This window comes from Malaclemys terrapin, chromosome 8 (assembly GCF_027887155.1).
Source record: "Malaclemys terrapin pileata isolate rMalTer1 chromosome 8, rMalTer1.hap1, whole genome shotgun sequence".
Classification (NCBI taxonomy): domain Eukaryota; kingdom Metazoa; phylum Chordata; order Testudines; family Emydidae; genus Malaclemys; species Malaclemys terrapin.
Window position 1 is genome coordinate 802240 of NC_071512.1, and position 25014 is coordinate 827253.

At 62.3% G+C, this 25014-nt stretch overlaps 1 protein-coding gene across 2 annotated transcripts; it reads right to left on the bottom strand.

Annotated features, from left to right (window-relative positions):
• Nucleotides 1-276: 276 nt before the first annotated feature.
• On the bottom strand, nt 277-23021 carry FAM193B (family with sequence similarity 193 member B). 2 transcript variants are annotated; one of them, XM_054038227.1, is made up of 10 exons: nt 22836-23021; nt 13025-13264; nt 11356-11581; nt 10802-11011; nt 8896-9265; nt 7923-8118; nt 7293-7529; nt 5621-6638; nt 5154-5229; nt 277-771 (listed from the first exon to the last, which is right to left on the bottom strand). In XM_054038227.1, the coding sequence occupies exons 1-10, from the start codon at nt 23004-23006 to the stop codon at nt 675-677; spliced, it is 2841 nt and encodes a 946-aa protein (XP_053894202.1). In that variant the 5' UTR covers nt 23007-23021; the 3' UTR covers nt 277-674. The 2 variants fall into 2 exon arrangements, with proteins under 2 accessions (XP_053894202.1, XP_053894203.1); XM_054038228.1 differs by lacking the exon at nt 22836-23021 and adding an exon at nt 20094-20166.
• Nucleotides 23022-25014: the final 1993 nt, after the last annotated feature.

The window sequence follows — 25014 nt, forward strand, 5'->3', positions numbered from 1 at the left end:
GGCCTGCAGCTGCGTTGTGACTGGAGGCGGAGGGGCCAGGAGAGGAGTGAACTCAGCCCCTAGGCAGAGTGGAAGTTGCAGCTCCTGCCTCAGGCCCAACCCCTCAGCTGGGCTGAGACACAGGGGGTCAGCTGGACCCCCCAGGGAGCTGCAGGAAGGCGGGTATCTCCTGTGACAGGCTGGCAGGGCAACTGAGCTGGGTGAAGGGGAGGGCTTAGGGTGTCCCATGAAGCCAGGAACAAACAACAAAAAAAGTTGGGTTTTTTAAATAAAATAAAAAATTAAAAAGTTCTTTATTAGGTCCAGCATGGTCCTTTCCCCCGGCTGCGCGCCAGGCTGGCACGGGGGGCTGCCCACTGGCGGTGGCAGGCTCCCTGCACATCACCAACGGAGTGCTGGGAGAAGAGAAAATCCCCTAGAGGGACCAGGTGGGGGGGGAGGGGGCTGCCTAAGCCAGGGAGTCCCCCGCCCCCCCGCCCGAGAGCTGTGACTGGCTGGGGAGGTGCAGGTGTGACAGGCCCGGGGGGAAGGGGTTCCACATTCACAGGAAGAGGAACCCACAGAGAAAACAAAAGGGGCCCCCCAGCAGGGGGAGGGGCACAGTGAGGCGAGTGTCTGTGGGTGCTGGGGGGCGGCACAGGGCCCCTCGCACGCACTGGGGCTCCCCCCACACCTCACTGAGCTGCACTCGAAGTGGTTTTCTTCAGGGTGAAGTTGGTCCAGTTCACGGCCACTTTCTGCCGAGTTTGCTTAGCAGAATCCAGACAGAACCTGGGGAGGGGGAAGAGAGAATCAGGGAAGGAGCAGAGACAGTGACCACTCCCCCCCCCCCCCCCCCACCACAGCCAGTGCCCAACGCATCCACACAACCCCCCACCCCAAGCCAGGGCTTCTACCCTCCCCACCCTAGCCAGAGCAGGCAAGGCCCCATGGAAGAAAAGTCAAGGGATAAAGGAGCCCAGGAGAAGAGGCAGTTTCTCAAAGAGACAATATTAAAAGTACAACTGCCAACTATCCCGAGCGAAGGAGAGTCAGGAAGAACGATCAGAGGCCACAAGGAGCCCTTTAATGACCTGAAATCAAAAAGGAAACGTACAAAAGAACAGCACGAGCACGCAGTGACAAAATCAGTTCCACCTGGCAAGGGACAGACAAGGCATAAGAGGCTCTATAAATACATTGTGGCAAGAGAAAGATGAAGGAAAGCGTAGATCCTCTCCTGCGGAAGGAGGGGGGATGAGCTCAGAACTGATGACTTCGAGGGGTGGAGGCATTTACTGCCTGCTTTGCTTCCGTCTTCATTAAAAAGGTTAATGGTGACCAGACACTCGACACAATGAACACAGCAAGGGGGCAGAACACAAGCCCAGATAGGGAAAGAACAGGTTAGAGAATAAGCTGAACGTATGCGAGTCAGCAGGGCCTGGGGAAATTCACCCTAGGTTTCTCTAGGAACAAGTGTACGGATCAGGCCTTTTCTTGTAGCCGCATGGTCAGGCCTGAGGCCTTTGTCTGCAGCCAGATGAAGAGAGCAGCAGGCATGAGCTAAGAAGCAGGAAGTCACCTCCCCACATTGCATTAAAACCAGGTCATATCCGGCTGTTCAGGAGGAGACCCTGTCTAATGGCCCCACCGTCCCCAGATAAACAACAGATCTTAAGACGGTTAAAGAAAACTTAGTTTGATCGCATCTGCCTGGCAAGAAACCACTTATTATAGAACCATAGAATATCAGGATTGGAAGGGACCTCAGGAGGTCATCTAGTCCAACCCCTGCTCAAAGCAGAACCAATCCCCAACTAAATCATCCCAGCCAGGGCTTTGTCAAGCCTGACCTTAAAAACCTCTAAGGAAGGAGATTCCACCATCTCCCTAGGTAACCCATTCCAGTGTTTCACCACCCTCCTAGTGAAATAGTGTTTCCTAATATCCAACCTAAACCTCCCCAACTGCAACTTGAGACCATTACTCCTTGTTCTGTCATCCACTACCACCGAGAACAGTCTAGATCCATCCTCTTTGGAACCCCCACTCAGGTAGTTGAAAGCAGCTATCAAATCCCCCCTCATTCTTCTCTTCTGCAGACTAAACAATCCCAGTTCCCTCAGCCTCTTCTCATAAGTCATGTGCTCCAGCCCCCTAATCATTTTTGTTGCCCTCCGTTGGATTCTTTCCAATTTTTCCACATCCTTCTTGTAGTGTGGGGACCAAAACTGGACACTACTCCAGATGAGGCCTCACCAATGTCGAATAGAGCAGAATGATCACGTCCCTCGATCTGCTGGCAGTGTTCCTACTTATACAGCCCAAAATGCCATTAGCCTTCTTGGCAACAAGGGCACACTATTGACTCATATCCAGCTTCTAGTCCACTGTAACCCCTAGGTCCTTTTCTGCAGAACTGCTGCCTAGCCATTCAGTCCCTAGTCTGTAGCAGTGCATGGGATTCTTCTGTCCTAAGTGCAAGGCTCTGCACTTGCCCTTGTTGAACCTCATCAGATTTCTTTTGGCCCAATCCTCTAATTTGTCTAGGTCCCTCTGTATCCTATCTCTACCCTCCAATGTATCTACCACTCCTCCCAGTTTAGTGTCATCTGCAAACTTGCTGAGAGTGCAGTCCACGCAATCCTCCAGATCATTAATGAAGATATTGAACAAAACTGGCCCCAGGACTGACCGTTGGGGCACTCCGCTTGATACCGGCTGCCAACTAGACATGGAGCCATTGATCACTACCCGTTGAGCCCGACGATCTAGCCAGCTTTCTATCCACCTTACAGTCCATTCATCCAGCCCATACTTCTTTAACTTGCTGGCAAGAATACTGTGGGAGACCATATCAAAAGCTTTGCTAAAGTCAAGGAATAATAAATCCACTGCTTTCCCCACATCCACAGAGCCAGTTATCTCCTCATAGAAGGCAATTAGGGTAGTCAGGCACGACTTCCCCTTGGTGAATCCATGCTGACTGTTCCTGATCACCTTCCTCTCCTCTAAGTGCTTCAGAATTGATTCCTTGAGGACCTGCTCCGTGATTTTTCCAGGGACTGAGGTGAGGCTGACTGGCCTGTAGTTCTCCGGATCCTCCTTATCAATAGTTGTGGTTGTGAAATCCTCATTTCTTTATGGTCCCCACTTCCCTATGGTTTGTCTGTATGATCTGTCTGGTTCTTTGATTGTTTCTGGCTGTTACGTAATTAATTTTGCTAGGTGTAAATTCATGAAGGTGGTGGGGTAGGGTTGGTTAGAGAATTTTGTTACAATGTTAGGATTGGTTAGTAACATTTTAGTGTAACGATTGGTTAAGGTACAGCTAAGCAGGACTCAAGTTTCACTATGTAAACTGGGGTCCAAAAGGAAGGTTTTGGGAACCAACTCCAGGACCCAGCCCCACGATCGGAGCTGCCAGACCTCAACACTCTGCCAATGACACCGTGCAGAAACTGGAGTCCCCCAGATGGGCCTGATCCTGATTGGCCAGCAGGGAAAAGTTCCTCTCTCTTATTGGGCGTGGTGAGCACTGTGTGTGCAGCGTGTGCCGTCTGCTTTGGTGATTGTTAATAAATAGAGGTTAAGTAGGATATTACTGTGTGAAGCTCCTTCACTGGTAAAAAGACCCCGTAAACCCGAAAAAGATTAAGCCCTGAGCCCGCAGGGAAAGGGTGTTTGCCCAGAGCCCACGGTGGAGCAGAGCCCAGAGCCCATCGCCTGGAGCCCTAGGAACTGGGCAGAGGTGCGATGTCCTAGAGTGTTCAAATGACAGAGATTTTTGTGCGGGTAACACTAGCCTGAGCCATCTTGGAACCAAGCAATTATTGTATCTTCAGGAATACGTGGAGGCCAGGTGAGGGCCCAGAGAACTGGAGATGAGCAAACACAGCACCTCTCTTCCAAAAAGGGAACACAGAGGCCCTGGGAAAGTACAGACCACTCAGCCAAACTTCAATTCCTGGAAGGTATTAGAACAAATTACTAAACAATCCATTTGGGAGCACTTATAGGTTATAAGGAACAGCCAGCGTGGATTTGTCGAGAACAAATCATGTCAATCCAACCTCATCTTCTTCTTTGACAGGGTCACTAGCCTAGCGGATGGGGGGAAGCCGTAGACGTGATACCTTGATTTTAGCAAGACTTGTGACACAGTCCCACATGACATTCTCATGAGCAAACTAGGGCAATGCGGGCTAGAAGGTGGGTGCACAACTGGCTGAAAGACTAGACTCAAAGAGGAGTTATCAACGATTTGCTGTGAAACTGGGAGGGCGTCTCTAGTGGGTTCCCGTGTGGGTCAGCCCTGGGTCTGGCACTGTTCATTATTTTCATTCATGACTTGGATAACAGAGTGGAGAGTACGCACATAAAATGTGTGGCTGACACCAAGCTGGGAGGGATTGCAAGAAGTTTGGAGGACAGGATTCGAATTCACAACGCCCTTACAAATTCGGAATTGGTCTGAAATCACAAGGTGAAATTCACTAAAGACAAGTGCAAAGTACTTCACTTAGGAAGGAAAAATCAAACACCCAGCTACAAAACGGGGAATAACTGGCTACACACTAGTGCTGCTGACAAGGATCTGCAGGCTACAGTGGATGCAGCTGCGAAAAAGGCGAATATCACTCTGGGGTGTACTAACAGGAGTGTCGTAGGTAAGCCAAGGGAGGTAACTGTCCCGCTCTACTGAGCGCTGGGGAGGCCCCAGCTGCAGTGCGGTGTCCAGTTCTGGGTGCCGCACATTCGGGAAGATGTGGATCAAGAGGAGGGAGTCCAGCTGAGAGCAACAAAAATGATCAAAAGTTTAGAACCCTGCCCTGTGAGGAACGGTTACAACACTGGAGAAGAGACGACACCAAGAGGGGCTATTACAAAGCGGATGGGGCTCAGTCTGTCTCCATGTCCACTGGCGGGAGGAAGGGAGACTGGGGTTAGCTCTTGGGAGACTCCTGAGTACGCCGACACTGGGAGAAAAGGCCTGCAGCACGGCACAGCCGACTCAGTCTCCCAGACTAGTGTAGGCGGCCGGGCTGGAGCTGGAGCCTGGCCTCTGGGACCCTCCTCCCACATGGAGTCCCAGGGGGCAGGAATGCCCCTCCCCCAACAGGGTGACACTCCCAGCCCCACTCTCCCAGAGCGCTGCAGGCTGGTCTCACCTCTTGAAGTACTCTACTTCTCGGTCCGTCTCGTCCATCTCGACCCCGTCCACATCTTTGGGCAGGAACACGTCATCTAGCAAAGCAGTGGCAGATGGTCAGCAAAGGCTCCAGGCGCCAAGGACGCCCCCCTCAGCACCAGGGGCCCACGCTGCCGCCTGGCACAGCCTACTTGGAGCAAAGAGCAATGGACAGACACCATGGGGGGCAGGGCAGGGAGAGAGGGGGGCAGAACCAGGGTACATCACCACTGACCCGTCTCCACTACAGCCCTATGGCGACCCAGCTCTGTGGCTCGGGGGTTGTGGCACAGCCACACCGACCTGACCCCTCCCCGCCCCCCGTGTGCTGAGTCAACAAGAGAGCTTCGCCCTCACCACAGCGCTCAGTAGCGCAGCGACGCGGGACGACAGGCCAGAGCTGGGACGAGGTCACTGCTGAGCAGAGGGGCCACGCAGGGGACTCACCGATGGACGTGTTGGATTTCTCCATCCTGCTCCTGCTCTTCCTGCTCTTGCCCTTGGGCTGGGGGGAGCTGCCCAGGGTGGCGGGGTGCAGGGGCTGCCGGTCCCCAGCAGCAGGGGGAGGTGACTGCATCAGCTCCGGGTGCTCTGCTTTGCCCTCGCCCCTCCGGCCTTTCCACTCGCTGCTCCTCTCCTTCTCGGGCCTGGAACTGCTGCAGCCCCAGCCCTGCCCCTTGGCGCTCTCCGCTGGCTCCACACAGCCACTCCCCCTCCGCAGCGTGGGCACTCCTCCAGGCTTCGAAGGGTGCTTGGCTCCCAGCACCAGCCCCGTCGAGCTGGGACTCTCCAGCCCGGCCTGGGCGCTGGGCACCGCGGGGCATTCCCCCTTCTTCGCTTGGCAGCTCTGTCGCTTGTTCTTCCTCGGCCTGCCCCCCACTGGGGCCTGCTCCTGCTGCTCTGGGCCCTTGGCCGGTGCCACCTCCTTGCACTCCAAGCCGGGCCCGCCGCTCTCCTGGGCACAGTCTGTCGGCTGGGGGGACTGGACCCAGATCATCCGGGAGAGGTTGGGAACCGCACTCAGGCGCTTCACCACCCCGTTCTCGGCCTGCGGCGGCCCCTCCCCAGGGTCCTCTCCCCAGTGGGGGCCCAGCTCGCTCCGCAGAAGCATGTGGTTCTTGGGGGAGCCCAGGCTCAGAGGGGAGAGATCCAGGTCGATCTCCTGCAGGCCCGAGGAGCCGTTGAGGTGGGACAGCAGAGTCTTCTGCTCCAGCACGGCCGCCTTCTTGGGGAAGTCGGCGACGTCCAGGTTGAGGTCGTAGACGCTGAAGCTGGCACGGATGGAGTCCTTAATGGTGTTCTTGATCTCCTGCAGCCGGCTGCTGAGGAAGCTGTTCACCCGCTCCAGCTCCAGCTGGGGCCACTCCAGGAGCTTCTCCTCCGCCAGCTCCCTGTCCTGGCCAGCCAGGGGGCCGCGCGCCACCCGCTTCTGGGCCTCCGCCTCCAGCTGGGCTTTCTCCTTCTCCTGGAACAGGCAAGGTGGTGGGCCCAGGTCAGATGTTCTCAGGGGGCGGGAGAGATGCCCAGCGGGCTGGCACGCCACGGGCCTGGGGCGGCAAACCCAAACACTGCTGCGCAGCCCAGCTCAGCCTGTAGCAAGCACAGCTGGGGCCCCGTATGCCCTGCTCCGGCACGGCCGCCCACCAGCTCAGGCCTGGGGGAGACTGTTACCGGCTGGCACAGGCTGCACCACGTCTGCACCGCAGCACCCAGCCACAGGCCAGTGGCTGATTCTCAGCTCCCAGAACAAGGGGGGCCCTGGCCCGCAGCGGGACCCGGCACATGCTGGGGAGACCCCATGTGGGAGAGGTGCCCAGGGCCCTACAAAGAGCCAGAGCAGTTCCCGACAGGCCCCCGGGGAGGGCGCTGAGCACAGGGAAAAATTCTGAGGGGGGGAGGGCAGAGCCCCATGTGGGTGCTACCCAGTTCCAGCCTCCCAGTTAGGGTGGGTGGGGCTGGGCCTCAAGGCCTTTCCCAGCTCTGGCGTCTGTCGAACCCTCTGGTGCTATTCCAGGGGCTCGGGGCTAGGGCCTTACCAAGGGAAGACGGGACCCCGAGGTGGCTCTGACCCCCGCTGGGCCAAGTCTAGAACAGCACATTCCCCTCCCCCCATCCTCACCTTCTTCTTCTGCTTGTGCCGGGCCCGCTTGGCGGCCTTGGCGCTGTTCAGGGGCTTGGGCTCCGAGCTGTTGATGTAGTCCAGGAGCTCGTCCACGTCCCGGTGATCCACGGCCGGCTCCCCCGAGCTGCTGCTGTGGCCCACCTTCTGTGGCAGCTCCTCCTTCCTCTTGGTGAGACGGGAGCGCAGCTTCTCCCGGATCTCAGCATAGTTCCGGCTCGTGGGGGCCGCAGGGGGCTGCAGAGAGAGCCTGGGCTGCTACTGTCCTGCCCGGCACAGATGGACGCTGTTCCCCAGCCCTTTCCCACCCTCTGCTTATGGGGCTGCCCCACCCACAGCTCATTGCCAAGGAGAGCTGCCAGGCTGAGACAGAGGGGCCCTGGGGGCTGGGACTGAGACGCGCTGGCCGAGCTGCAGGGGCAGGGACAGTGTCAGATGGAGATGAACTGGCTGCTGCCGGGTGGCTCTCCAGGGTTGGACTAGCAGAGGGCGGCTGTCAGGCCTGTGGGGGACACGTGCCCACAGCCCAGCCGCCGGGTGCCTGTGCTCTCGGCACAGCAGTCTCCCGAGCACCCGTCTCAGCGGGAGCTCGGCCCATGGCCAGCAAGCCCAGCGCAATGGCTCACTTACCGCGTTGTGGCCGAAGAACTCACAGTAGCAGCAGTCACAGAATTTCCCGTCTTTCTGGTTGGTGGAGGAGGAGGTGCAGGAGCTGCGCTCGGAGCTGCTGTCCTCATCCTCCCCGAGCCCCTCGTCTGCCTCGCACGACTGTGGCGGGTGGCAGCTGGTACCATTGGGGAACTTGTGTCCTTTGCACACGGGGTCCCTGGGGGAAGGGAGGAAGGAAGGTAGCGGGAAGGCAGACCCAGGGCAGCGAGGCACTGGGGGCTGCAGCCGAGCCAGCCCCTCCCACGTCCCAGAACTGCATGGGGGCGCCTTGCAGGGGAGGGAAGGCCCCAGGGCAGGCGGCCCGCACCCCCCAGGCGTTCTACGGACACTGACTGGCTTGTTTAATCAGCTGGGAAGAGACCCCTGCACTGCTCCCTGGGACCCCAAGCCCTTTGGCAGGGCAAAGGCTCACCGAGCATGCCCGGAAACCAGACCCGGCGTCGGGGGGGTGCAACTAGAGCCCAGCTGCCTGCCCTACACGCCCCACCCACCATGGACCCCACTCCCACGCTCTCTGCTGCCCCTCCCCAGGGGGGCTGGGGCTCCCTGCCGACAGCCAGCCCCAGGGCAGAACCCAACGCTCCAGCCCACGGCAAGGGGCCAGGGCAGGCGGCTGCGAACAGCTAGTCCTTGGGCTCCTGGCCCTGCCCGTGACAGGCCCAGGTCCCTGAGCCGAACTGCAGGAGAAATGGGCAGCGAAGCTGCGTCTGCCTCGCAGACAGAACTGTCAGGGCCGGAGAGACCCTGGAGCCTCAGGGCTGTGCGGTGCTGGAGTCAGACCATCTCTGTGAGGAGCCCTTCTGCCCCCGCCGAGGGCTGGTCCCTTGGGATGGGGACGTGGCAACTGGAGCCTGGCAGGGCCCCTGGCTCCTGCTAGCGCCCCCAGAACACCAGGGGCATTGCACCAGCCACAGGCAGGCAGAGACCCTCTCACCTGTTAGTGCTGGGCATCTGGTGCGGGGCAGCTGGTGGCACCAGGGAGCCGCTGCAGTGCCCATTGCAGGGGTGGGCACAGCCTGAAAGCGGAGGTGGCATCTTCAGAAGCGGCACGTTGGCGGGGGGCAGGTGAGGGCTCTTGCAGGAGGCCTGGCCGTGCGAGAGGGTGCCAGCAGGAGGGGACTCGGCAGCGGCTGTGTGGGGGCTGGGTGCAGGGACCGGCGCTGCCTGCGGTGAGGTGTTCGGGTGGGCGGGTGACTGCTTGGTAGAGATCAGCGCCGGTGGCTGGGAGGGGAGCCCTGTGGGGCTGTTGGGAGGAGCGGCGAGGTCCGGGTGCCGGTGATGGTCCAAGGAGTGGAAGGCCTCACCTGCAGACAGGCAGGATGAGAGACGGGTCAAGCACGTGCTCAGCGGCACCAGCCTGTCCCAGCCCAGCATGCAGGCAGGGGAGCGCCCCCCATGCGCACGCAGAGCCCAGCAGGACCCCACGTTCTGCTCGCCCCCAGCACAGGAGCAGAAAGAACAGGGGCTTCCTCCCCGAGGGCTTCCACCATCCCCGGCCCTCGAGCACATGGCCTGCACAGGGCTGGGCTGCACAAGGCCCTCCTGCGTCCTCACTGCTGCCAGGACGGGGCAACAAATTGGCAGATGAAATTCAGTGTTGATAAATGCAAAGTAATGCACATTGGAAACCATCATCCCAACGATACATATAAAATGCTGGGGTCTAAATTGGCTGTTACCACTCAAGACAGAGACCTTGGCATCATTGTGGAGAGTTCTCTGAAAACATCCACTCAATGTGCAGTGACAGTCAAAAAAGCAAACAGAATGTTGGGAATCATTAGGAAAGGGATAGATGGTAAGACAGAAAATATCATGTTGCCTCTATATAAATCCATGGTACGCCCACATCTTGAATACTGCGTGCAGATGTGATTGCCCCATCTCAAAGAATATATATTGGAAATGGAAAAGGTTCCGAAAAGGGCAACAAAAATGATCAGGGGTATGGAACGGCTGCCGTATGAGGAGAGATTAAGAAGACTGGGACTTTTCAGCTTGGAAAAGAGATGACTAAGGGGAGATATGGTAGAGGTCTGTAAAATTATGACTGGTGTGGAGAAAGTAAATAAGGAAGTGTTCTTTACTTCTTCTCATAACACAAGAACTAGAGGCCACCAAATGAAATTAATAGGCAGCAGGTTTAAAACAAACAAAAAGAAGTATTTCTTCACACAACACAGTCAACCTGTGGAACTCCTTGCCAGAGGAGGTTGTGAAGGCCAAGACTATCACAGGGTTCAAAAAAGAACTAGATCAGTTCATGGAGGATCAGTCCATCAATGGCTATTAACCAGGATGGACAGGAATGGTGTTCCTAGCCTCTGTTTGCCAGAAGCTGGGAATGGGCGACAGGGCATGGATCACTGGATGATTCCCTGTTCTGTTCATTCCCTCTGGGGCACCTGGCATTGGTCACTGTCAGAAGACAGGAGACTGGGCTAGATGGACCTTTGGTCTGACCCAGTCTGGCCGCGCTTATGACGGCTCCCTGCTGGCAAGGGGATGCCAAGGGGACTTTCTCAGCCCAGCGAGCTCCTCCCAGCCACAGGCAGAGGACACAGCTGCATCTGCACACGCAGCTGGCTGGGGAGGGGCCTGGCCCCAGCAGCTTCCACACTCTGCAGGACTCTTCATCCTCCAGCAGTGAGAAAGGGCCCTGCTCGGGCAGGGCCTTGGGCCTGCCATGCTCTTCTCCCCCTCCACGGGCAACCCGAGAGCCCCTGGGAGAAGGGTTTTACCGCCAGCTGGCTGGGGAGAGCAGGTGGGGGGTGGGAGGGGCAGTGCCAAGGAGCCCCAAGCCACGGCGCAGCTGCCCCGCCCCTGCCACGTGTACACACCTGGCGGGGTGGGCCTGCGGCACATACTCTTGAACTGCTTGGGAAGCGTCTTACAGAAGTCGAGTGAGGTAGGCAGAGGCAAACCGGGGGCAGCCCCGCTGGAAGCTGTAGGGACGGCGTGGCTGTAGGGACAGGCCTTGAGCCCGGGCACCGCAGCAGGAGCCTGGCCGATGCACTCCGGAGCCAGCGGGAGGCTGGGGTGCTTGTCACCTGAAACGGAGTCAGCGCTGGAGACGGCTTCTCCTGTGCAGAGCCCGGCCTGGGCCAGCACTGGAGACTCCGGGACGGCTCCGAAGCAGAGCGCACATCTCTCCCCCCAATACCCAACTGGCAGTGGCTGCGGCCTTGGGGTGCAGCAAGGGAGGATACAGCCCCCCGTGTACCCTGGGCACCAAGGCCATGCGCTCCCTTTTCCCCAAGGGACCCCAGGGGTTCTGCTCTCTAAGGCAGGGCCCCTGGAGGCCAGCCAGCATGGCACTTCACTCAGGCCTGGATCCAGAGATGGCCACTAGCCAGGCTGGGGCCTGTGTGGCCCTGGGCTGGCCTGGACTCACCTAGTGCAGCAGGGGGCCCCCCTAAAGGGCTTCCCTGCGTGGCTCCGTTGGCATGCTGGGAATTCCAGAGGCCCGACAGTTTGTGAGCAGACAGGAAGGAGCTGGGATCCCAGTCCCCAGAGTTCCCGTGGCACGAAGAGGAGGAAGAGGATGATGATGAGGAAGATGAGGAGTGGGAGCCGCCCCCACAAGACTGGGACTTGCAGGACGTATGCGATAACGAGACCTGGGAAGAAACTCACAGTGTGAAGCAGCAGGAGACTGAGGAGATGAATCCCCATACGCTCTGGTTCTAGTCTGGGCTCCCCCAGGCCAGGCCAAGTCCCAACACGCCCCCACCTGTCCTCGCTCATGCAGGGCTCCCTGCTAGGCCTCCACCAGCCAGGGCTGAGCCTGGGCAAGGGGGGCCCATCCTGTGTCTCCTCCACTCTGCCACCTTGGTCTCCACGTCAGCATTCAGCGACAGCAGATCTACGCTACACGTTTGCAGTGGCAGCGCGGCTGGCATGTCGCTCTGAGAGCTCTCCCGTTGGTTGCGGGAGCTGTGCTGGAGGCAACGCTCTCCTGCCGATGTAGCGCTGTGCAGTGTGACTCCGTCGCTTGGGGGCTGGATTATCCACCCCCCTGGGCGACGCAGTTATACTGACGTAACTCTCTGGTGTAGAGCAGAGCAAGGTCTGGCCTAGCCCAGCCAGCTGCAGCAGGCGACCGACTGGATGCCTTTAACCAAGTGCTTCTGTCACTCTTCACCCAGCACAAGAGTGTCCCTGGCGGGCCGTGTACAGGTGTGAATCCCGGTGATGGAGGCCAGGGCTGCCCAGACCTCAAGTTCCACCGGCCTCGTTTACCAAAGGAAGCGTTAGGGGTGACTAGGTCTCAGCCTGTAAGCGCCTACCTGGCGACCAGACATTTGCTAGTGGGCCCCTCCCTCAGGCAGGGGCAGGTCTAACCCAATCCAAGGGCTGGATGTTGACACTAGACCCATTCAGACTGGAAATAAGGGCCCGTTTTTAATGATGAGAGTAACTGACCATTGGAACAACTTACCAAAGGCTGCGGCAGAGTCTCTGGCCATTCTAAATCCAGCCGGGAGGTCTGCCTAGCAGATCTGCTGTAGGGGGGGTCTGGGGGCAGCTTTCTGGCCTGCGCTGTACCAGGGGTCAGACCAGCTGACCATAATGGTTTCCGTTGGCCTGATGCTGCCAATCCCTGACTGATGGACCCAGAACCATGGTGAGGAGCTGGGCCTGCCAAGCCAAGGCACATCTGAGGGTCTGCGGGAGCAGCAAGCCAGTCTTCCCAGCCAGAAGAGGCACGGTGGGGGGCGTGGAGGGGCAGAGGCATAAGTCAGTGGCACACTTACTCTTCCAGCTCTGGCCGTACCGTGCCGGGGCCCCTCATGTGCAGCTCTCACGCAATCCTGAACAACCAAATGCCTGCCCTCCCCACCGGCACTACCGGAGCTCCCCCGCTAGGAGAAACCCTCCGAGGGCATCACAGCCCAGGAGTCAGGTACGTGTACAGGCACTCAGCAAGGGCCGGGGGGTGCCAGGCTCTGGGGGACCTACAGCTGCCATTGCTGCCACATGGCAATTAGCACCCACTGCTCAGCAGGACCCCCTGCCTTGAGGGGAGCCATGGCCCTAACCAGAGGACAGCTGCTGCCTACCGCCAAGGCCTGCTCCTGGACAGCCCGCCGCTCCTCCTCCTCCACGCTCTTCCTGCAGCTCTGGCAGATCCACAGGGGCATTTCTCCCAGCAGGTTCTGCACGAGCGTTGGCACGAAGTCTGGAGGCAGCCTCTCGCCCGGGGAGACCAGCCCGTTGTGAGATGGGCCTCCCCAGTCTTTGCGCTCTCGGTGGCATAGCAAGCAACACGTCTGCACGGACTGGTTGGTAGTGGGCAGCACCTGCAGCAGGACACACGGGCGGCGAGTCACTCACAGCTGGGCACAAAGCAGGCGTTTGTGCAGGAGGAGGACAGGCCCCGAGGGCCAGCAGGCTGGACCATGCAGCACCTCTGCGAGCCGTGCCCACGGGACGCTGCTCTCCCACTATGGCACCCTCACAGATGGAGTGGGGCAGCAGCCTTCGGCATTTAGGGGCTCCCAGGAGTCTGTCATGGCGAGGGCCAGCCCCTTCCCAATAGCTCCCCCCTTCGGCTCGTGCCCAGACGCGCCGGCAGCGCTGAGCGAGAAGAGCTGAGCAGAAGGGGTGACCCTGGGAATACCCATGGGCACAGAGAGACCAACTGGGGTAGGCAGCCAATACCCTGCTTTATAGACACCCCGTCCCCCTGCCCACACCCCTGTCCCCTCCCCAGCTCTTTGTTTGGTGCGGACAGAGGAGCAGGTCCTCACTGCTCTTTGCATTCTGCCCCACAGTCCACCCAGGGCTGGGGCCTCCTGCCTGCGCCCACGGCTACTTTAGAGACCCCCCACCAGCCGTGGAGAGCAGAGCGCAGAGCTGGGGAGGGGTCCCCCCTTGTTTGCCGCTGCAGCGGGGCCAGGACAATGAGCCACGTGGTTAACTGCCGCTGCGAAGCAGATGGCACCTCACGCTCAAGGTGAACCAAAGGGGGCACTGGGAGGGGCCGGGCTTCTCTTCTTGCAAGGGCTGAGGCAGATCCTGCAGGGAGGGAGAGAGGCAGGCAGGCTCCTGGCTCACCCTGTGCCTCTCGGGGGGCAGCGGGGGGAAGCAAGTGGGGAAAAAGGAGCCCCCAGGGCAGTGCCAGGCTCCGCCAACGGCACGGCCCCGGGGGGAGCAGGCAGGCAGGGGGCACCTGACAGGAAGGTGAGCAGCAGAGGACATGGGCTGGCGAGAGGGTTGGCTGCCAGCAGGAATGCAAGTCGACGCAGGCTCCGGTGTGCCCTGCCATTGTGTCCCTTGGCGGGAACCCCCACGGAGGGAGCTAGCGTATCGGGGTGAAGGATGTTCCCAAGCCCCCTCGTTCCTGGGTGCAGATGCCAGCCAAGGACAGGGCTCCCGGCCACCTGCTCTGCCCGCAAGCGCGGAAACCAGCCAGACGCAGACACAGAACAAAAGCGCTGGAGCCCCTGCTCTGGTGGGGGCGGGGCGCCTCGAGGAGACTGTCAGCTCCGGGCAGGCTGCTGGGGGCTGCGACAGACCCAGCATGGGGGGGGTTTCTAAAGAGGCCGGGGGAGGGGCTGAGCTGGGCTTTCCCTCTCCGCGCTCGCTAATGACAGCCGCACGTCACCCCCATGGGCATCTGCTGGAGAGGGACTGAAACCTCACCCGACCTCCGCCAGCTGCTGAGTCTCTGTGTGTGGTGCGGACAAGGCCTGCCAGGTTCTGACCCATCCCCAGGTGCTCTGTTCAGCCTAGGAAGCACCCCAAACATCCGAGCTCCCCGCTTTCTCAGGAGACTATCCCAGAACTCCAAAGACACTTCCCCCGCTAAGCAGCCTCATCACCCCTAGTTCCCTCGGATCACCCCCCACTGGTGTGCCCCTGGCGCTCCTCTCGCCCCCCCGAATTCATTCCAGTCTGTCAATGTTTGGAGTGTCAGAGAGCCCATCAGCTGATCCGGGGTCCAAGTCCTCTCCCCCCAGAACAGCACAGAAAGGGACCATCCCTCCCTGCTCTGCAACACTTCTGGGGATACAGCCCAGAATCTCCATGTGTCCAGCAGCCATCGTGCACGACCCACTCAGCGCCCTGGGCCCATCTAGCACCCGCCCTCCACGGACACTGTACAGCCCTCGCACCTCCTGACACACCATCAGCCGTTCACCACCCTGCCGGCTCGGAGAGGAGAAGCGACTCGGCCACACGCATAGCCAGGCACTGCAGAGCCGGGCTGGCTGATGGCTTCCCCCCTCACAGCACCCCAGGTTTCCTACAGACATGAGCTTGCATTTCCCCAGCTCGGTAGCAATCTGCTGCCTCCATTGGTGTACGCAACTCCTCACAAATTATCCTCAGCTGAATATCTCCCATGTGCTGGTACCCAGTGCTCCCCTGCTTTGCACCAGGCCCACGCAGCTGGCCCCCTCCGACACCCCAGAGTCAGTCACAAACCCGGCAGGTGCCATACACCCCCCAAGGGAGGGAGTTATTGACAAGAGTCCCCCTGCAATGATTGGGCAAACCCAGACAGGACACAGGCCAAATACAACAAACGAGGGGCAGCCCCCTGCCCTGGTCAGCCCCTTCATCCAGCCCCAGCTCCACCTCCCGGGCAGGCCCCACACCCAACAGCAAGCCCAGAGGCCTACTGCACATGCTCACTAGGACCCCAGCAGCTTCAAGAGGGAGCCTGTCCCAGCCCTCCAGGGCCAGAGGAAGGCTGTGCTGTGGGTAGGCTGGCAGGCTCTGCTTTGCAGCCACCCGGTGAAGTCCTTGACCACTGTGCTGCCGGATGGCTTCTCCATGAACCTAGTCGTTCGTGTGGTGCTGTATGACGGGGGCCTGGGGGAGCAGGGACAGGTGGGTCTGCGGTTCGGTGCTGGGGGGAGCGGAGGAGACCTGGGAGCACTGCTGAAGTGTTTATCCCAGGCCCGGATCCCGGCAGAGTGAGAGTAACTCTTTCGATAATGGTCAGGCACACCCTGGGGGTGGGAGACCCTGGGTCCGGGCCCCCAAGCAATGCTCTCAGTTTATACAGGACAGCCTGCGGGAGCCCCACCTGGACTCTCCCAAAGCCCCCCAGGCAGAGCACTCGCCCAGGGAGTGGAGACCCCTGTTCAAATCCTGCTGGGGGGGGATTGAACTGGCGTCTCCCACATCCCAAGGAATGTTCTAATCACGTCCCCCAGCTGGACTCTGCATGGGACCCGACCCAGACGGCCGGCTCAGGCTGCTTCCTGGATCGGCCCTGCCTGTGCCGTAGGTGGCCCAACGCCTGCTTTCCCTGCTCTGTGATTCGCGCCGAGGCGGGAGACGGGCCTCTGGACACCTAGTGGGAGGAGGCAGGCGCATGCTCGGAACAAACACCTGCCCCAAGGGAACATTCAGGCTGAGAACTCAGGCGCCCACAGGGCTCAGCGGGGACTCTGGGGCTCTCGCTGGAGCCCAAACTGGGACTTCAGTGCCTAAGGATGGGGTCTGGGCACCTTCATGGGTCAGGGCCATGGGCTCACTCTGTGTCAGATCCCCATCTACACACTGGGGCTAGCACCCATGGCCTCCCTACGAGGGCGGACGTTACTAGGAGGTGTCCAACAATGGTAACGGGGTCAAATGGAGCCTTCGGCCAGACGGGCCTTGTGGAACCAGAGGGGCCCTGCTGAGGGCTGGGCTTTCGTAGGCTCCCCAAATAACTGCTCAAATATTGACCACCTGATATAAAAAATGGTAATTTAAAAGCACTAACGTATCAGAACAGTAACAGACGAGTGAGGCGTTATGGTCTCCAGCAGACTTGGCCTTCGAGAGGGGCCTAATTACAAAAAAGCCACCTAACAAAACCACTAGTATTCTAATTCAGAACAACGAAAGCTAGGCTGAACTGAAGTTCTCAGTGAGGACAGAGTGCACCGTGGTGCAATCCCCCAGGGACCTGTCCTCTCTGCTGGGCCACCCTTCCTGGAACGGCTGACCCCTTCGGAGCACGGACAAACACCCCTTCCCATGGCAGCCTCCTGGGCACTCCATCCCCGCCAGGGCTTTCCTTCCACCAACAGCTAGGACGCGGCCCGGGGCAGGGGGCGGGACGCGGCCCGACACGCGCCCGGGGCAGGGACGGGGACGGGACAAGGCCCGACACGCGCCCGGGGCAGGGGGCGGGACGGGGCCCGACACGCGCCCGGGGCAGGGGGCGGGACGGGGCCCGACACGCGCCCGGGGCAGGGGGCGTTAGCTAAGCTGGGACTAGGGTCAGGACGCCTGGACTCTACCACCAGCCTGTCTGCAGGCAAGTCATGTCATTGCTGCCTTGGCCAACTGGCAGCTGGGAGCGTCTCAATGCTCGGCCTACCCAGGGTCTCGTGATATCTGCCTAAGTCACGCAGGGCTGCCCTCAACCAAAAACCCGAGCGGTGACATGAGACCGTGGGGCTGTGCCTCTCCCACCCAGGCGGGGAAGGGGCAGAAGGCTGGCTCCCCACACCCAGGGGCTAGGAGTGGCAAACAGGCAGACCGCATCTTCGCACATGTATTTAAGACTGAGTTTTGACTTGGATGATCCTCCAGGCACTGGGGAGCGAGTGGCTCCCCCACACGCTGAGAATCAGCAAGTGGTGTGAGCCCGGGGGGCTGATTTCCTTGTCATCCCACCGTGCAGGGGGCTGACTCTTGGTGAACACGCACTGCTGGCCCTGCACCAATATCAAGTGGGGAGAATCCCCCAGCCTATGGCTGAGGGAGCTGCCAGCTCCCCTCAGACACTGCCTCTCCCTCCCAGCATGGATAAAACCTGGCTTTCACAGCATCCCTCCAGCCCAGCCCAGCGTCATCTGCCCTCCACACCCGTCAGCCAAGCGTTTCCAGCCCAGCAAGGGTCAGGCAGGTGCGCTGTCCGGGCTTCACATGGCCGCGCAAGGTGGGGACGCTGGAGTCTGTCTGTGGCTGGATGCGCTAGGGCAGCTGGAACGCCAAGCCCTGCCCCACTGATCCTTAGGGATGCAGAATGCAGGTAGACAGGAAGGAACCAGAGCGTCTCCAGCTTCAAAGAGCTGCTGGCTCTGACACCTGGGAACTTGCCTGGCCCAGCTGCCAGCCCTCCCGCCCAGTGTCCTGGGAGAGTGGCAAAGGGCCAGGGACCCAAACCGGGCCATGCTGTCAGCTGCAATAGGACCTAGAGAAGCTAGACACAGGCAGGGAGGGGAACGTCTCTCGGCTCTGGAGAGACTACACCTGTGTACAGCCCTGGGCAGCCCGGCGCCGAGCGGGGTTCACAACGGTGACCAAGAGAGGGGCAGGAGAAGGACCCTAATACATGGTCACAAGGCTAAGCAGCCCAGAGGATCAGCAAGTCCAGGCGCAGCCGGCTAGTGTCGCTGCCTGCCCACAAGCAGCCATGAGGAGCAGAGAGCCAACCACGACGCACTTGTATTGGGGTGTGCCCGCCGGGAGCCCCAGTCACGCCGCAGGGCCCCACTGTGCTAGCGCTGTCTGACCCAGAACACAGAGCTCGCAGTCCGCGTGTAATGGCCGTTCCCCTGCTGGGCTCTGGGCTCCACTGCTCTGCCCACCTGAGGCCAGATTTGCTCCCTGGCTGGCTGTTCTCCACAGAACACCATCCCTGGGCTGGCCGGCAAAGCCAGGCCCTCCTCTGTTTGAACCCCAGCTGGCTGCAGACTGGTTTCCTACTGGGTCATCCTATCCGTGCAGCTCCCCTTACAATGGCCTTCTGCCCCACTGCGGTGTGCTCGGCTTACTGACATGCTCCGCTCCCAACGCCGGGGCACATGGGAACCTAGTCTGGACGCTCCTCCGGGCAGGGATCCGGGGTTAGCCGCTTGGGGAGACATCTACAGCACCTCATGAAAAGACAAAGTGCCAGGTGCTCTCCCGGAGAGAGCAGCCTTCCCCTCCCCCAGCGCTGCGCCTCGCCTGACCCCGCACACTTCCAGTTCTCCTGGCAGTGAACTCAGAGCTGGAGAAAGGCGCCCGAGAGCCAGACTCGGAACAGGCCCAGCCCAGAGGGCAACATGAGCTTCCTGAACGAACTGAGCCCCCTGGCCTGCCGGAGCCCAGCTGGGGAGAAAGGGGCCGGTTCCCAGGACATCTCTGCTGAGCTGGCCAGGTAGTGCCAGACGTGAGGCTGGTATGTTCTACTACACACCAACTCCTTCCCCCCCTTTGCCTGACATCTTCGGAACGGCAACTACTTGCCATAGCTTGATCCAGCGGGCCTGGGACTGCTGTCACCCAGGAAAAGCTCCCTGCTCCCTGCAGCCAGCCGGCCCAGGAATCCCCTCCAAAGGCAGCAGGGGAATCATGTCCTGCACAGAGACGAGCTTGGCGTTCCAGCGCCTCCAGCCACGGACAGGCTCCAGCGTCCCCACCTTGCGCAGCCACGTGAAGCCCCGACTCTGCTCCTGCCTGACCCTCGCTGGGCTGGAAACGCTCGGCTGACGGCTGTGGAGGGCAGACGAGCCGCAGCCGCTGTGCACAGCCTGGTTTACCACAACCGTGAGCTAGCACAAAGCAGAGATCCCGGAGATCCACCATCTCCATGCACAGAGGGAGGTGCTGCCTACCCAGAGATGCGTCCAGCCTGGTCCAACATCCCACCTGGAAAGGAGGAGCAGGGCACAGCTCCCCAGGAGCCTGCCTGTCTGTGACGGCTTCCAGCTCAGGCCGCACTCTGCTTGCAGCAAAGCTGCCGTCTCGTTACCCCATAATTCACTCGGGAGATTTCTGCAAATTCATCCCAATGCCACAGTTCACCTCAGCTGCTCCAGCTGGGGGCCCTGAATTCCTCCTGGAGAGGCCAGGGCAACAGTTTGCAGAGCCCAGCGTTCATGCACGCTAGCCTGCACATACTGCAGGACCCAGGCAGGTCGCGCTCTGCGCCCCACAGCCCGGCAGCACACTCCCTGCAGAGGCTTCCCTTCCTCTCCAGCAAGAGGCCCAATGGTCTACAATTCCCAAAGCCCCCTCTGCTTTGCGGGGAAGTGGAGTTCTGCGCAGAGAAACCTTGTCCCGCCGGAGCCTTGGCTGCACGGCAGCCTGCAGGAAGAGCCAGCCACTGCAAGCGGGTCTGACACCCAGCCCCCCCAAACTGCCTACAGGACAGCAGGAAGCGAATGCTGCAATCATCTGGGACAGGACCTGAGCCCTCCTGGAGGGGTATATGCTGCATGGCTCCAGCCCCCGTCCCACTCCCAAAGGGAGCAGCCGGGGAAAGCGGCTGGGGGTGAGTGTCTGCAGGATTCGGGGGCGGGGGGGGGAGGGATCATGCTAGGTAGGGAAGGCGTGAGGTGGGTGCCGCATGCAGAGCAGATGGCTGACAGAGGAGCGGGCTAGGTGCGCATGGTTCTGCACCTAGGCAGGGAGGAAACAGAAAGGGTGATGCAAGGTGAAGGAAGGGGGTACCAAGCTCTATGTACAAAGATTTTGAGGGACGGTTGGAGGAGGGAAAAAGGAGGGTACTGCCTGCAGGGGGTGGGACACTGGTCTGGTCATGGGAACGGATGCAGGGGGTGCTGCATGCGGCGCTGGGGGGGCGTGTGCAGGGTGAGATCAGGGTAGGTGCTTCAGGTGGAAGGTGGGCGGGACCTGGGTGGGCACAGCAGGCCTGGGATGGGTGCAGAGTCAGGTTGGCATGGCTACTACATGCAGAATGGGGCACTAGAGGCAAGGGGTGGGTGCAGGGAGAGCACTGCGGGCCCAGGACAGGAATGGGATGGGTGCCGGCTGAGCGTGGGGAGTGTGCAGAGGGCTGGGTGGGATTGACATGAGCACTACAGGCGGGGGTGGGGGGGTGCAGGGAGGAATTGAGGTGGACACAGTAGGTGGAGGACAGGTGCATGGGGATGGGGATGAGGCGGATTGGGGTGGGAGCAGGAGTGGGGGGCTGGGAGATCGGGGGACAGCAGCGGAGGCAGGCGGGGAGCACAGGGGCTGGGGCTGCAAGCAGGGGATTGGGAGTGCGGACGGGGGATCAGGGGACAGGAGCTGGGGGTTGGCTGCAGAGGATGGCAGGTACAGAGGTTGGGGTTGCAGGCGAGGGACTGGGAGGTGGTGGGGGGCAGCTGTGCAGGAGCTGGGGAGTATAGTGGCAGGGGATTGGGGTGCAGGGATAGGTGGGGAGTGCAGGAGCTGGGGCATTCATGTGATGGGGGCAGGGGACGCAGCAGTGGGGGATCGGGGTGTGGGGACAGTAATGGGGGACCAGGTGGCACGAGTTGGTGGGCTGGGGGTTGGTTGCAGGCAGTAGAAATCAGAGTGCAGGGAGAGGGATGCAGGGAGCAGGGTAGCAGGGGGTACAGAGGAGGGAGAGTGGACGATGCGAGGTGGAGGAGTTGGAGGGCAGGGTTTGGGGTGCAAGAGCTGGGAGCAGGGGGTGGGTGCAGTGATCGAGAGCAGGTGGGGATTGGGGGGTAGGAGCTGGGGGTGGGGACAGGCCGGGGGATCAGGGTGCAGGGGGCAGCCGAGGGATGGGGGGGCGGAGGCAAGATTGGGGTGCAGGGGACAGGGATCGGGGGGCAGGAGCTGGGGGGGCAGGGATTGGGAGCAGGTGCAGGATCAGGGTGCAGGGGGGAGACAAGGGATGGGGGGCGGGGGCAGGATCGGGGTGCAGGAAATCTGGGTGCAGGGGGCAGGAATCAGGGGCGAGTGCAGGATCAGAGTGCGGGTGCAGGAATCGGGGTACAGGGGCAGGGGGCTGCCGGGGGATGGGAGTGCAGGGGGGCAGGCGGAGATCGGAGTTCAGGGGGTGGGGATCAGAGTGCAGGGGGCTTCCTGGGGATGAGGGGTGGGTGCAGGATCGGGGTGCAGGTGCAAGATCGGGATTCAGGACCTGGGGGACAGGAGGCTGCTGGGGGATGGGGGGCGGGTGCAGGATTGGGGTGCAGGGGGCTGCTGGGGGATGGGGGTTCAGGGGGCAGGGATCGGGGATGCATGAGCTAGGGAGCTGCCAGAGGATGGGGAGCGGGTGCAGGATGGGGGGCCAGTGACTGGGGTGCAGGGGGCAGGTGGGGATCGGGGTGCAGGGGGCAGGCGGGGAATGGGTGCAGGATCATGGTGCAGGATGGGGGTGCAGGGATCGAGGGTGCAGGAGCTGGGGGACGGGGATCGGGGGGGTGGGGGGCGGGTGCAGGATCGGGGGTGCAGGAGCTGGGGGGCGGGTGCAGGGAGGCGGGTGCAGGATCAGGGGTGCGGGGGGGCGGGTGCAGGATCGGGGGTGCAGGAGCTGGGGGGTGGGGATCGGGGGCAGGTGCAGGATTGGGGGTGCAGGAGCTGGGGGGGTGGGTGCAGGGGGATGGGTGCAGGATCGGGGGTGCAGGAGCTGGGGGGCGGGGATCGGGGGTGGGGGCGGGTGCAGGATTTGGGGGGTGCAGGAGCTGGGGGCGGGGATCGGGGGCGGGTGCAGGATCAGGGGTGCAGGAGCTGGGGGGCGGGGATCGGGGGGTGGGTGCAGGAGCTGGGGGGCGGGTGCAGGATCGGGGGTGCAGGATTTGGGGGGCGGGGATCGGGGGGCGGGTGCAGGATCGGGGGTGCAGGGGGCGGGGGCAGGATTTGGGGGGCGGGGATCGGGGGTGGGTGCAGGATCGGGGGTGCAGGATTTGGGGGGCGGGGATCGGGGGGCGGGTGCAGGATTTGGGGGGTGCAGGAGCTGGGGGGCGGGTGCAGGATTTGGGGGGTGCAGGAGCTGGGGGGCGGGGATCGGGGGGTGGGTGCAGGATTTGGGGGGTGCAGGAGCTGGGGGGCGGGTGCAGGATTTGGGGGGTGCAGGAGCTGGGGGGCGGGGATCGGGGGGTGGGTGCAGGATTTGGGGGGTGCAGGAGCTGGGGGGCGGGTGCAGGATTTGGGGGGTGCAGGGGGCGGGGGGCTCTCGGGGGTGCCCGGTACCTGCGGGGCTCTGCCCGGCTCCGCGCTGCTGCCCGCCGCCGCCTCGGGGGGCTCCGCGGGGCCGGGTCCCGGGGGGGGCGGGGGCGCGGGCGGCCCGGGGGGGGCGGCTCCCCCCGCCCGCTCCCTGCGCGCCCCGGCCGCGGCCGCCGCCTTGTTCCGCCTGCGAGTCATGCCCGGCCCGCGCCGCCGCCGCTCCCGACAGGACAACAGCCAATATGGCGGCGCGGCCCGTCCGGCCCCTGCCCGGGGGCGGCCCGGCGCGGGGAAGCCGCCGCCGCCATCGCGGGAGCGGGCAGCGCCCGGCCAGCGCGCCCCCAGCGGGCGGAGGGGGAAGCGCGCCGGGGGGGGGGGACTTGGCGGAGCTGGGAGGGGGGCTGGGAGGGGAGCCTGGCGGGGGGGGGGGGAGGGAAGTTTGCAGGAAGGGGAGGGGGGGGTCAGAGAACAGGAGAGCCTGGCGGGGGGGTCAGGGGGAGGGTGGGAAGTTGGCGGGGGGGGGGTCAGAGAACAGGAGAGCCTGGCGGGGGGGTCAGGGGGAGGGAGGGAAGTTGGCGGGGGGGGGGGTCAGAGAACAGGAGAGCCTGGCGTGGGGGTCAGGGGGAGGGTGGGAAGTTGGCAGTGGGGGGTCAGAGAACAGGAGAGCCTGGCGGGGGGGTCAGGGGGAGGGTGGGAAGTTGGCGGGGGGGGGGTCAGAGAACAGGAGAGCCTGGCGGGGGGGTCAGGGGGAGGGTGGGAAGTTGGCGGGGGGGGGGGGGTCAGAGAACAGGAGAGCCTGGCGGGGGGGTCAGGGGGAGGGTGGGAAGTTGGCGGGGGGGGGGGTCAGAGAACAGGAGAGCCTGGCGGGGGGGTCAGGGGGAGGGTGGGAAGTTGGCAGTGGGGGGTCAGAGAACAGGAGAGCCTGGCGGGGGGGTCAGGGGGAGGGTGGGAAGTTGGCAGTGGGGGGTCAGAGAACAGGAGAGCCTGGCGGGGGGGTCAGGGGGAGGGAGGGAAGTTGGCGGGGGGGGGGGGTCAGAGAACAGGAGAGCCTGGCGGGGGGGTCAGGGGGAGGGTGGGAAGTTGGCGGGGGGGGGGGGTCAGAGAACAGGAGAGCCTGGCGGGGGGGTCAGGGGGAGGGTGGGAAGTTGGCGGGGGGGGGGTCAGAGAACAGGAGAGCCTGGCGGGGGGGTCAGGGGGAGGGTGGGAAGTTGGCGGGGGGGGGGGTCAGAGAACAGGAGAGCCTGGCGGGGGGGTCAGGGGGAGGGTGGGAAGTTGGCGGGGGGGGGGGTCAGAGAACAGGAGAGCCTGGCGGGGAGGTCAGGGGGAGGGTGGGAAGTTGGCAGTGGGGGGTCAGAGAACAGGAGAGCCTGGCGGGGGGTCAGGGGGAGGGAGGGAAGTTGGCGGGGGGGGGTCAGAGAACAGGAGAGCCTGGCGGGGGGGTCAGGGGGAGGGTGGGAAGTTGGCGGGGGGGGGGTCAGAGAACAGGAGAGCCTGGCGGGGGGGTCAGGGGGAGGGTGGGAAGTTGGCAGGGGGGGGTCAGAGAACAGGAGAGCCTGGCGGGGGGGTCAGGGGGAGGGAGGGAAGTTTGCAGGAAGGGGAGGGGGGGGTCAGAGAACAGGAGAGCCTGGCGGGGGGGTCAGGGGGAGGGTGGGAAGTTGGCGGGGGGGGGGGTCAGAGAACAGGAGAGCCTGGCGGGGGGGTCAGGGGGAGGGTGGGAAGTTGGCAGTGGGGGGTCAGAGAACAGGAGAGCCTGGCGGGGGGGTCAGGGGGAGGGAGGGAAGTTGGCGGGGGGGGGGGGTCAGAGAACAGGAGAGCCTGGCGTGGGGGTCAGGGGGAGGGTGGGAAGTTGGCGGGGGGGGGGTCAGAGAACAGGAGAGCCTGGCGGGGGGGTCAGGGGGAGGGTGGGAAGTTGGCGGGGGGGGGGGTCAGAGAACAGGAGAGCCTGGCGGGGGGGTCAGGGGGAGGGTGGGAAGTTGGCAGTGGGGGGTCAGAGAACAGGAGAGCCTGGCGGGGGGGTCAGGGGGAGGGAGGGAAGTTGGCGGGGGGGGGGGTCAGAGAACAGGAGAGCCTGGCGTGGGGGTCAGGGGGAGGGTGGGAAGTTGGCGGGGGGGGGGGGGTCAGAGAACAGGAGAGCCTGGCGGGGGGGTCAGGGGGAGGGAGGGAAGTTGGCGGGGGGGGGGGTCAGAGAACAGGAGAGCCTGGCGGG

Coding starts and splice junctions, on each gene's coding strand:
- FAM193B (XM_054038227.1), bottom strand. CDS start 23,006: ATGACTCGCAGGCGGAACAAGGCGGCGGCCGCGGCCGGGGCGCGCAGG. Junction 11,582..13,024: donor TCCAGGAGCAGGCCTTGGCG/GTAGGCAGCAGC, acceptor GTTTCTTCCCAG/GTCTCGTTATCGCATACGTC. Junction 5,230..5,620: donor GAAATCCAACACGTCCATCG/GTGAGTCCCCTG, acceptor CTGCTTTGCTAG/ATGACGTGTTCCTGCCCAAA.